Genomic DNA, 12,631 nt, shown 5'->3' with positions numbered 1-12,631 from the left:
GGACTCCAATGACTTCATTAGCATTCCCTCATCTCAGACCACCTGGGGATTCGTCTGCGTGATTCTAATACGACAAGAAAGAGCCATTGATATTCATCTGGCCTGACCTCCTGCACAGGACTACACTCAGTCTGGCCATGCTACTGCACTGCACAAACACAGCATTTTTTGTTTATTATTAGATGTAATAAAGTAAAGCAAATCCATCATTTGCTGGTTGCTGAGAGATTTGAAGTTAGACATTTGTTTGGCATTGGCCAAACTGTGCTCATATTGTTGCCAAAGGTCATGAAAGCACCACCGACTGTTTTCCCCCAAACTCTATAGTTACTCTGTATGTTTATTGAACTTTGGCAATAATATTATGTGCTCCTCAGCAGCACTGCCAACATAATTAGAAAGGAGCAGTCGTATCAGAAAACACACAGCAAGTTACTGAGGAAAGGTCCCAGTTGAATATTAACTCAGATTGACTTCTGGGGTGTAGAAACACGTAGAAAGTGTATAGGACACCGTCTAGTGAATAAACAACATGCAGATAGAACACATTGTGGCACTCTGGTAAGACTGAAGTGGATAAGCGTATAATGAAGAGGAGTCATTGACGTAATTACAAAGGCAGGTGGTGGCACATTGATTTTATCAAGGTCAATGACCTCCACTGCTATTAAAGTGTACCTAGTTTCTTACTACTGAGGTAATTAGACTTTTTGAAGTCAAATATTAATCCACCAGACCTTTGGATAAAAAAGATACTTTTCTCAATTTGCAATTCCCCACAATGGTTTTAGAGTGGCTACTTGTATATTATAACCTTGTTTAACAAAGAGAGGCAACAATTTTTAATCCCTTAAGGTTTTATAATTGATCTTAAGATAGTAGCATTTTTAACTATGTATAACCCAATCCTCTTCTCAAACAGACACCAAGCCCTGCATTTGAGGGCAGAGCTGGTCCATGCTGAGGGAGGATGTGGCACTGAACTTGTCTATAAGGGATAAATGTGTGTTCCTTAAGGCTTTTGTTTACTCAGTCCTAATGTTACATTAAAGCAGAAAAAAAATTGGCTGTTAGAATACAGTTTTCAATTCCCTGCAATTGGTGGAACTAGGTGAAAATTTTATGACATCAACATCTAAATGAAAAGCATTGAAGAATATTTGCAATGGTTCAGAGACAAAGAGCCAAGTCTCATTGTTCCTCAGACTCTTATGGAAATGAATCATATGGAAGGTGATTTAGACATTAAAATAAAAGTTTGACTTCTGAGTAGCCATGAAATCCAGTTAGTGTATCAAGATTGTGGGTTTGAGTCTGCAAAATCAGACTTGTTGTCCAGCTGGACAGATCCAGTCATAGCAGAGGTACACTTCTTAAAATCTGTAGAAATATATAACCTGAAGCACAGGTCATGACCTGAATGTTGCGAGTACAGAGCCATTTTTTTCTGATAGCTTATGAAACCCCCAAACCATCTGTCCAGGATTCCCTAAAGCCTTCCTCTCAGGCTGCTTATAAGATGCTCCTATGACAGGAGTTGGAGTGGGAATTACACCACACTTAGGTCTGTTCCTGGACATTGCAGCCAAAGACATTGACCTTGCTTCTGGCCAGGAAAAAGGTGATTGCCACACCAAAAAATGGGATATTCCAACAGTTGCAAAGGTACCACTTCCATACCACTGCCATAAATAATATTGTGTTTTTCTCCAGTGATCTTAAAATCATAATTCAGCAGAATTCTACCAACTATGAGGAAAGTCTTCAAAAAGGCAAAAACTTTAAAGTTGCTGGAGAGCAAATTTATAAATGTACATAACTGCTTTTCAGGCACTGAAAAGCTTGTTTAGCAAACCAAAAAGGATTCATATAGTCCTCGGTTTCTGAAGGTTTCAGCAAAAGTTTTGCTGGTGAAGGGGCTGTCAGGCATGTCCTCTGAGGAGCGGCTGAGGACTCTGGGCTTGTCTAGTTTGGAGAGAAGGGGGCTGCGGGGCGACCTCACTGCTCTCTCCAGCTTCCTGCGGAGGGGAAGCGCAGAGGGAGGTGCTGCTCTCTTCTCCCTGGGACCCAGGGCCGGGGCGTGGGGGAATGGCTCTGAGCTGCGACCGTCAGGGGACGGTCGGACGTGACATGCGGAACCATTTCTTTCCCAAGGGGGTTGCCAAACCCTGGAACAGGCTTCCGAGCGGGGTGCTCCACGCCCCACGCCGGTCAGTGTTGCAGAGGCATTTGCACAGCGCCCTTAGTGCCGTGCTTGAACTTTGGTCAGCCCTGAAGTGCTCAGGCACTTGGAATTGATGACCATTGTAGGCCCCTTCCAACTGAAGAGAATATTCTGTTCTATTCTATTCTATTCTATTCTATTCTATTCTATTCTATTCTATTCTATTCTACTCTACTCTACTCTACTCTACTCTACTCTACTCTACACTCTACTCTACTCTACTCTAGTGTTTTCAAAACACAATATAAAATTACTGTCCCCATTGTATACTTTATCACGAATCTCAAGATTTTCAGTAGTGCCCAAGCATGCAATTTCTACTGAAATAAGTGGAAATAAAGTGCTAAGGTGCTTTTGAAAAGTCTCACTGGGTTCCTCTGTGCAGCTTTATGTACCTAAAGAGGCTAAGTCCACAGGGAATGTTGGACTGTTTCCATTTCAATGTCTGTGACTGCCTAAGGACCTTATGATTCACTGGGACGGAGGCTCTGCTTCTTTTGCACGTGCCACTGTACCGTAATGCTGGAAGGACCAAGGGAGGCATTACATCTGCAGATGTTAGTTCATGGTGAGGCTCCCTGCTGGTTTCAGCCTTCATGTCAACAAATTACATGTTCCACTCCTATTTTCACTGAGGAGTTCAGCCTGATCAGCAGTGTTAGAGCATTCCTGTTTGACTTGCCTATACACAAAGCTCAGATACAGGAAGAATAGGTTATAGGATTTGAATCAGATTTGCATTTTCATGGGATTTCATCCATTAACTCATAATCTGGGCCTAAGTCTTCTAAATCATTTAGGAAATACAGATTATTTTCCTTTCTTTTTGTTGGGTTTTTTTTTTCCCTCTGTGTTCCCCATTCCTTTAATCTTTCTTCTAGTTTATTCTTTACACATGGCTCTAAATTTAGGAAAGCATTTTCATCTTTGTGACCCTCTCTTCATTTCTTCTTCTTCTTTTCACCCTCCTTTTACTCCCCACCACCATTTGTATTTTCTTCTGGCTCTTCCTTCTTCCTTCCAGTTCTCCAAACAAGGGTCATCTCACCATGGGTTGTCAGAGTAGAGTGCTGAACTTCATTTACCAGCTCCTGCTGCCTATTATGTACTTTTTTGTGGAATCACCCTCTGCACCAAAAAACATCAGACTAGTTGCAAGAGCAAGGAGAAGGCCTGACGCTGTTTTGCCCTAGCAGAAAAGACTGCACCTGGCTCCTAACTGCTTGGACACTTTTGCAAGATTTGTACCTTCACAAATTAGAATTACATATCCAATTCAATATAGTATATTAGGGAAGCAAATGAGCTAAAGGCTGGTTCAGCATCCAAGTTCCCTTTAGGAAAACCGTTTGAAGATATCATCAGAGTAGGAAATGAAGAAATTAATAAAGCAGCAATTGAAGAAGCACAGTCTCTCAGATTAGACCATGCACTAAGGGAAAAAGGTGTCCCTTTATCTCCCTGCATGTATGTTAATCCTTGGTAAACTGAAAAATTCCAGTTTTGTCCTTTACCAGATGAGGCTTTCTCAAACTCCCATGTCTCTGAAATGAATTTGTGTGTTTGAACTTGAATGAAAGGGCTGAAATTTGAATAAAACACTGTGCTGTTTTTGTTTTCCCCACGTTTGTTGGTTTTGGAAGTAAAAATATTAAGAATTAATATCTTCTACAAGGGAATGCAGTAAAAATACTTGAATCATTTCCTGTATGGGTTTTGTATTTTTGGAACAAATTTAGAAAGGCAGATGAAGCGATCTCCTAAAATGTGATCTTTCACACCGTAAACATAAAGCTGTGTGAGGTTTGATATAATATACAGAGGTGCATAATGGTATTGCTAGAATTGTGTGCCATCTTGCATCACACAGCAAAAGAGAGGAAGGTGTGTAAACATAGAACAGCTGGATCCAGTCCTATGGAGTTATTGCTCCATATCAGGTAGACACTGCTGTGGAGGAAGATCGTCATATCAAGGAATGTAATTTTAGTGAAGGAATGGTTCATAATGAATTTATGAGTGCAATACACAATATATGTCATTCTTTGAAAGATGCAAGAAACCTTCAAGGTGCCACTTGTGCCAGAGCTCGGGTGTTTCATGTCCAGGCTACAGATACACAAAGGCCAAGGTAATATCATTACTGCAGTTGGTCTGCTGAGCTCCACATGCTTACATTAATTTTGGACTCTTTTCTGTCTGATCTCTGCATACTTACATCCTTCCTGTTCTCTGTAACATCCTGTCAACACTTCATAAAAAGCTAAATCTGTAGGACATAAGAGAAACCATGGCTAACAGTGAGAAAAACTTGCAAATCTCCTAATTTGTATCTTGAGAACATTTGGCAAGGAACTAGAGAAATGGTAAGTAATGGCTTTGCAGGAAAGCGGAAGGTTATTTTTTAAGAAGTTTGTAGGAAAAGGCCATGGAACGTAGGGAGAAAGATGATGCAGCTATAGAGAGCACTGGTGGACTGTGAGATGTCATGAAAAGAATACACTGGAGAGTGAGGGCAAGCATGGCAAGGAGGGCAAAGCACAAGCTGGAAGCCAAGGCCAGCAGTTTTTGAAGGGGTCCAGTGAAATGTCAATCTTGCTCAGACCCATCAAAAATCTTCTCGCGTAGGTTCACGCTGCGCAGCATTTTTTGCACCACTACCTCACTGGGAGAGGTGATACTATGTCCCACTGACACAGGAGGACAGCGCAAACATTGCAACACTATGTCAAGACATCACTCTCCGCTCTGTGCTATATAAGGAACTGGCTTGCGAGCTCTGCGAGGTACAGTATGGCTGACCTGGTGGGTTTGTTCATCAAGCCACAAGGCCACTAGTTTGAAAACTAACTACTAATATTCAAAATGAGGTAAGGGTTGGTCTAGCCTCTTCTATGTTTATAAAGGACTGAGAATTTTTTTTTCTTTTGCCCAGCCACAAATATCTCAAAATATTTTTTGTTTAGTTCTCAAAATATTCCTGTAGGAACCTCCCCTGAGAGTTTGGGAAATAAATAGCTTATCCTGGACAGACTATTTATTTCCAGGATGTTTACTCGTGCAATCCATGTGATTGTAAAGTGCCTCCATTTCTCAAGCTCTCTTTCAGTTCCTCAGGGGCACATAATTTAAACCTAGCAAGTTTCCCCATATACTAACAGACTGTTATTCCTAAATATTGAACTGGTAGCTCCAATTCTCTATTCATAGTGCAATTAATGCAGCAAGAGAGGGTGGTTTATGATTAGGTTTGAAATGCCCAGACTCTGTGGAACCACAAGTTCAAATCCCAGCGTGATCAGCCCTTCGCCCCTCTGTCTGCGCTAGATGCACTGTACAACCTCAGGTCACCAGCATAAAGCCCTGAAATTAGGTCTGTCTGATCAGCTCAGATTTTAAAGGTCCACAGGTCACGCTTTGTCAAAAGGGGCTACCCCAATATTTGTGCACATGCTCCCTCACACCTGTGCTTGCTCTACAGTGTTGTGATAGCAGCTGTTTACTGCCACCCACCACAGAGCTGACTTGCAATTCAGCAGGGCTAGTGCAGTCCAGCTGCTTTTCTTTGCTAACAAAAATTATGGTCCTCCATCTGAACCATACCATTTCAGATCAATGCAATTTTCATCTAAGAGCTGATACTTTGAAACCACTTTTTTCAAGATAAAATGTTGTTATTTCCACAGTTGTTAGCTGCAAACACCATGAAATTCAGACAGGAGTAAAATAATCTTCAGTTTATTCTCACTACCTATTTTCTTAAAAGAAAAGCTTTTTCATGGCAGATTTAACATTTGTTTTCTCATTTATTTTTTGGGCAAGAGAAGCGTGAAAAAATAAAATCAGTATAGGAACAGATATACTCCATCAACATAAATCCATCTTGTGACAGATCCTCAATGTGCCTTAAGCAGCTATGTGAAGCCAATTAACCACTAGATGTATTTTTGTGATTGAAACAGGCAGCAAGCAGCAGAGATTAAATAGCAACAAACATAGCATGTAGATAAGCTGGCTAGCCCATTTTCCTATGATTAATTCATCCCAGATTTCTATTTAGTAGTTGTTCAGTTAGCAACACTGCTGAAACTCCTAAAAAAATCTAAATGTGTGATTTAGGGAGTCTCTGCAGCAAAGGATGTTGGGAGGCTAGCAGAGCTATAAGAAATAGCAGATGAAGTCAGATCACCTGAGAAACAGAGGAAAATAACAGAGGAAACCTGGGAGGTCTGGTAAGGCTGGTTTCTTTTGTCAAGTTGCTGCGAGGTACATTTTCTGTGGTAGACTCTGAAATTCTTAAATGGTTCATCTTTCTCTATTGTTTTTAGACTTCTCCCCTCCTTTATCTATAATATTGTTACTAAAACAACTGAACAGAAAAAGTTTGTTGCTTGTATATATGTATTTCTAAAGCACAGAAAAGTGTGAAAGAAAAAACATTTTCTTGTTTTCCTCAGAAGGTTTGGTTGAAAACATTCTTCAAAAGCTAACTTTAAATAAAAAGTAGCTTTTAATTGACAGCCTAAACCTTAATGAGTAAGGGGAAGGCAGCAAAATGTATAGCAGAGGATGGGCTTGGGGGAGAGAGGGATGGTTGTTGAAAACTCCTTCTTATTCCCTCTCTAAGTTTAAACATGCAAGCTTACTGCCAGTAAGCTTTTGTGATAAAGACTAAGGGAAGTCAATAGGGCTGAACAGGAAAGGAAAAGGCAGTGTCTGTAGGCTGAGAGCTGTTTATAATGTATCACACAAGCTAGCACTGCTAAGGAGTGAGAGGAGAAATAAGAGAGTGGGATTTTCTTCCCTCCTCTTTCTAAGGAGGACAAAAACCCACAAAACACCTGACTTGTATTGAAGAGTCAATGCTCTCCCTCTTGCCCCCTGTTCTTTAGAAACACAAAATGGATGTGAAACTCTGATAAATCAGATCCTACACAGGTGCAAAACGTTGATAAGGAATGGAGAACTGATGCCTTTTACTTTAGCAAACATATGTCCCTGTCCTCCTGTGTACCCATTCATTGTTGTGTTGTCCCCCAATTCCCACCAAGATCTTTGATCTATAGGGCTTAGAATATCAGTACTTAAAACATATTGCCCCCTTGATGAGCTTCACACAATCAGCTTGTGTGAAATATCTGAACTGCCTCATGAAAGCAATGAGTTCAACAGTTACTAGAAGTACTTAACTGCTCATCTAATTAAGATGTTTATCTTAAGTATATCTTAAGCTGGATATATTTATCTTGGGCTTCTCCATGTGTAAGAAGTCAAGTTCTTTTTGTTGGGGGGCTGACAAATGGGTAGGGGAAACGCTACTAACAAAACCAACCCTGCCATTGTTGTAAACTCAGTTGAAAACAGACTTGCACAGAACATAGTTTAGAATCAGCAGTAGTAGTAAGTCAAATGTCAAGCAAGTAGGAGGGAATGAGAGGTTTGTGAGCCCCCTTTTATGAAAATAAGAGAAACAAAATGCCAGTTGGAGCAAGAGATGCTTGTTTGAATCCAGAAGGTCTCTGCACATCTCTCTAGAGCGCTTAGATTACCACAGTGTAGCAAAAATTCCTCTAGCATGTAACAGCTTTTATTTATCTACCGAGTGTTAGCAACTGCAACATGTGTACTCTGAAGGAGAAAACACTGTTTTAATGATGTTGCAGTTAATGAAATATCTTAAAGTTCTAACATATTTAGAGCTCCCCATGCAGAGGGCTGGGACAGGAGTTAATGTTGTATGCGTGGCAAGCTGTCTTCTAATGTTATGTTTTCAACATGGCTCTTCCAAATCCTTGAAGAACACTGATCTATACAAAGGATAAAGTCCATTTAAAGACAGAATGAAGACATGAAAATAGGAACACCTTGAATTTGTTTTTGCAGCATCTGAACACCTTACATAGTATCTCTCACTAGGTGAGCAATGATACAATTTTCTCTTATTTTCTTAAGGTAATAAACCTGACTTCAAGATGTCAGAGGAAGAAGATTCTTTTCTGAATGTTAAAAGATCTCTGAAAAAGAGAATGGTGAAACACAGCACTCCAGTGGACTCAGTGCTTTCAAGAACAATGCCATCTCTTACAGATTTGACAAATCAGTCAGTCAAGGACCAAGATGCCAGTAAGAGAGCTTATGGATCTCCAGTGCCACAGTCACATCTAAATAGATCATTAGCTCAAGTCTCATTAGTAGGTGTTGAAGCATACTTCCCTCATATGTCCCCAAAAAGGCTTGCAACAGTGTTTGACTCACAAGAATTAAGCCAAAGCTCTCGAGCTGTATTTTCTAGAAGGAGGCTTTCCACGGTGTTGGCCTCTAATGAATCAAATGAAGAGCAAAGTGACAAGGTTGTCCCAGACATGGAAACTGAAGCTCCTGCCAAAGCATCTGAGGAGGCTGCAGTAATTTCCGAGAGTGGACCTTCATGGCTTGTTACTGGAATACCAGGGATAAAAGATATCCCGATAGTAAAAACCAGAAAGAAGAAAATTGATAAAGCTCTTGTGGTAATTGCTTTCCCTTAGTTATGAAATAGCTCAGCTATACAATTTCCTACCAATGCTTAATATATACAGGTCTTTCTAGTAGTATGGGAATATTTTGGTTATGGAACATCTCCACAACTTTACCAGTGAGAACATATATTTATGAATTGGGTCATAATGTGCTAGACTCTGTGGTATCATTCCTAATCACAGACTGGATGGGATGCTGTCTTCTAAACCAGTACTTGCTTCAGCTTGTGAACTTGCACGACTAGTTGTGTACACTAGTGCAAAAGTAGATTTTTAAAATATATCTTAAATATATCTTTCCTAAAGAAAAACTTAAGAATGGGAAGAAATCAGTGATTTAAATTCTTAAGTTTATGTTGGCAATTTATCTAAAACTGGAGAAACAAATAATCTGCTTCTTTCCTTGTTTAATCCAAATTGTAGTGCCTGATAAAATGAATGCCAGTCATTGCAAATGGAGTCTTCTGTGCAGTCCTTTGATTAGTGTAGGCTTTCCTGGGGAAAGCTTAGATTAACAAACCTTATGTAGGTTTTATCTTTCTGATCTGTGGAGCATGAGAACTCAATTTCCTAAAATTTTGATTATCGACAAGGGCCTTGTGGAAAGCCCATAGAAAGGATAAGGAGGCAGCAGAGTTAGACTATGAAGATTGTCATGTCAGTGTAAAGCCATCAAATTCTGTTCTGGTTTGCTTTTTCCCCTGTACCATGCTGTTCATGGGTGTGTTGAAAACTTGCCCACTCTGAGAGTAAAGGCTTCTTAGCTTAAAACAAATGGATAAGTTCAGCCAAAATCCAGCTTGGTTCATAATGCCTCTGTGTATGTTGTTTAAAGCAGGTGACATCTGAATGGATTAGATTGACTAAATATTTTCTTTTCTATAACAGAGAAAGAAACAAAGAGCATGGGTGCTTCGTCAACTTAAAAACATTGAGGAAGCAACTGAACATGAACTGACAATTGAAGAAGCTTGACTGAACTACCTACAGAATTGCTGCTATCACATCCTTCTTGTGGGAATCGCTGGCTCCAATAAATCACACCCCTGACTAGTGCCTGTTAGAATTCCTCTTTTCTTCCAAAATGTTCTCTTTATTTCTTGTTTGTTTGTTTTGTGACTCTTTTTTGCCCCTCAAATCTAGGAGGAGTCAGGTACAAATTAAGTAGTGCCTCTACATGAGATCCAATATTAATTTATAATGACTGAAGGCCTGGAACAAAGAAGGGAGGGAGAACTTTGTAAGAATCATTCTTCATCCTGCCACAGCTCTTCCTGACCATTCTCTTTTGTGTAGCATTCAAATCTTCTAGGGTTGCTGATGTTCCTTAAGTGACAAAGTCCTGGTGGCCACATAGAGTGTAATGCTGGTTAGCTGAAGGAGAAGCTCCTCGTCTAAAGAGTAATCAAAGCTGATGCAATCGGGAATGTTTTTGCTGCTAGCTGGGGAGATGAGGAAATAGCGAGAGGCACCAAGGAGGGAGGCCAGCCTCTAGAGATTACTAATTAATGACAGTTTGTTTTGAAGTTTTGGTTCAAAATCAGTTTGTCCCAGCCCTGGACTGTAAATGCACTTCATTGTTGCATTGGAGGTCCTTAATGCTCAGCTGTGTGCTATGAGGAGGTCTGGGGTTTTCTGGTTTTTTTCTCTGGAGCTGCAGCATGGAGGGGGAAGAAGGGTATCTCCCTGACAGCTGTATTGGCAAAATGGCAATTTAGCTCACAGCAACTCTTTCTGAAGCACCAGTCAAGAAGTGATGCAAAAAGCATAAGGCTCATGTTAGTTTCTACTGCTGTCTGTTACTTAATCTTTAGGCAGAGTTTAATACTTTTAAGTGATCTATGGGGCAGAACAGATTTACCACGTACACATGCATATCCCTGCACTTGTGTGGCTCTAGCACGTGCACTTTCCTGGCTATACTGGTTTTGCAGCCTGTCCCAGGCACTACATAACCACCCCAAAGGGGAGAGGTCCTGTTCAAAAGAAGCTGCAAATTAAGGATGGAGGCAAGGGAAGCTTTTCCACTTCCTTTCCACACACTGAAACTTGTAATAGCTCATGTCCAAGATGGCAGAGAAACAGAAGCATGGTCCAAGCCAACATTATGAGACAGGCTAACCAATAACATCTGTGTTATGCTCAAAAATGCAAGAGTGGAGTTGTGGTTTTACAACCTCTCTCAGGATTTAAAAGGAATTAGGATGTTTTTGCTAATGATTCCTGAAGTGAAACTCTTCAGAGTTTCTCAGGAGAACGGCCTTGTCCTCAGATCTGGCTTTCTGCCATAGCAGGGCAGTGGGGTGATGTTGCCCCTCAGGTCACCAGCCAAGGCATGCTCACTTAGTTTGATGTTTAGTTAATGTTCTGGTATTTGTTTGTGTGTGTTACCCAGGCTGCTTGTCTGGCCTCCACAGGTTCCTCTGGCAACCAGGGAGCTCCTGGCTGATGTAGATCTCAAGCTGCTTTTGAGATAAAATAGGCATGGTTGCAGATGTGCTGCTATTCCCCTTGAGCTTGCAGGCATTTCATCAGCATCTATGATTTGTGCCAGGGGCTGAACTAAGATGAGGCAAGTGTAAGGTTAGCGTAAAACCCTCCTGTACTTCTGGGACAAGTGCAGATTAGTCTGGCCATATGACCCAATGCTTAATCCAAATGACCCAGTTCTCTCTTGTTTATTTGTACCTTCCCAGATAGCCAGTTTCACTTGTTCCTTCTTCAGGCTTCTCATCTTGGTCTAAGAAAGTCTTGATACTGCTTCTGCTTTTCTCTCTCCCTGTCACCTCTCAAAGTCACTCTTCGTTCCTGCCTGAGCCCATCCAGTTCCTTGGTCTTCAAATGTTTCTACCTAATGTCTTCTCCAATCTGGCCTACAGTGGCTTCCTTCCTTATAAGACACAGAAGTCTTCTGTCTTCCATATCTGCTCTTTGCTGCTGGATTGCTTGCCCATCTGATACCCTCTGATACCTGATGTCAATCTTCTGCCAAAACTCAAACTCAGCTGTCATACCCCTAAGTGCCTTAGGTTGACTCCCTTCATGATGTTACACCAAGTGGAAAGGTCATTAAAGGCGAATTGGACCAAGTTCCAGCCCTTAGCAGGCCAGGGATGTAGTTGCTGGGAAAGTCCTTCTTAGGCCTGGCTTCATGCTACATCAAATGCAAGAGGAATCTGGGAAATATGGCTGCTTAACATCTAACAAGTCTTTGGGTTTGTGCCAAGAACAACACAAAACTTTCTAAGATTCAGAACACCGTAAATGCTGGAAAAGTTTTCCAGGGAACAAGGGTGCTGCCCTACCAAAGTCACAGAACTAGTTGGTTCCAATAAAATCCCAGAGATGTTCCTCAGTGGAGGGAAATAAATTGCCCCGAGTGGTAACACAGAATTGACTTTGACTGGGTCTTTGAAAGTCCTTAAGCTGTGTCAGGCAAAGAGATGCACAAAACCTTCAGGCTTTCAGGATTTTGGAAACCACTTCTATTTCCTCTTTGGAATGTTTAAAAAGAAATGCAAAAGACTATATAGCATTTATTTTGCAGTAAAGTAGGTCCTCATGAATTTGACAAAAATTACAATCTTGCTCTGATAGACTGTAATGAGAAAATACTAATACAATTAATTGGTGCTTCAAGGATTTTCTGAAATGTGTCTGATACTCTACATCAACAGTATTGTTAATTATAGGTTAGAATACCAAGGGACTTCAACCAGACTTATATAATACCAATCTACATGTTATCCCCTAGTGAATGATGTTCCCAAAGAAAGGTTTGTCTCCAATATTCCCTAACATCCTGGGTTTTAAATGTGAACCTACGCATATCAAACTACACATGCAAAACTATACTGTACTTCACAAGTAAGTATATCCATTGGGGCAA

General features: G+C 40.7%; 1 protein-coding gene across 3 annotated transcripts; it reads left to right on the top strand.

The window, feature by feature from the left end:
- The first annotated feature begins 5,023 nt into the window (after window positions 1–5,023).
- On the top strand, window positions 5,024–10,585 carry CCDC201 (coiled-coil domain containing 201). Of its 3 annotated transcripts, none has more exons than XM_075747130.1 (3): window positions 5,024–5,094; window positions 8,177–8,733; window positions 9,631–10,585. In XM_075747130.1, the coding sequence occupies exons 2-3, from the start codon at window positions 8,197–8,199 to the stop codon at window positions 9,715–9,717; spliced, it is 624 nt and encodes a 207-aa protein (XP_075603245.1). In that variant the 5' UTR covers window positions 5,024–5,094; window positions 8,177–8,196; the 3' UTR covers window positions 9,718–10,585. The 3 variants fall into 3 exon arrangements, 2 of the variants coding, with proteins under 2 accessions (XP_075603245.1, XP_075603244.1); XR_012834329.1 differs by lacking the exon at window positions 5,024–5,094 and adding an exon at window positions 6,395–6,456 and having other exon boundaries at window positions 8,177–8,347; XM_075747129.1 differs by lacking the exon at window positions 5,024–5,094 and adding an exon at window positions 6,395–6,456.
- The last annotated feature ends 2,046 nt before the right edge of the window (window positions 10,586–12,631 follow it).

This window comes from Balearica regulorum, chromosome 2, assembly GCF_011004875.1.
Source record: "Balearica regulorum gibbericeps isolate bBalReg1 chromosome 2, bBalReg1.pri, whole genome shotgun sequence".
NCBI lineage: Eukaryota > Metazoa > Chordata > Aves > Gruiformes > Gruidae > Balearica > Balearica regulorum.
This window is presented reverse-complemented; position numbering and strand designations above follow the sequence as displayed.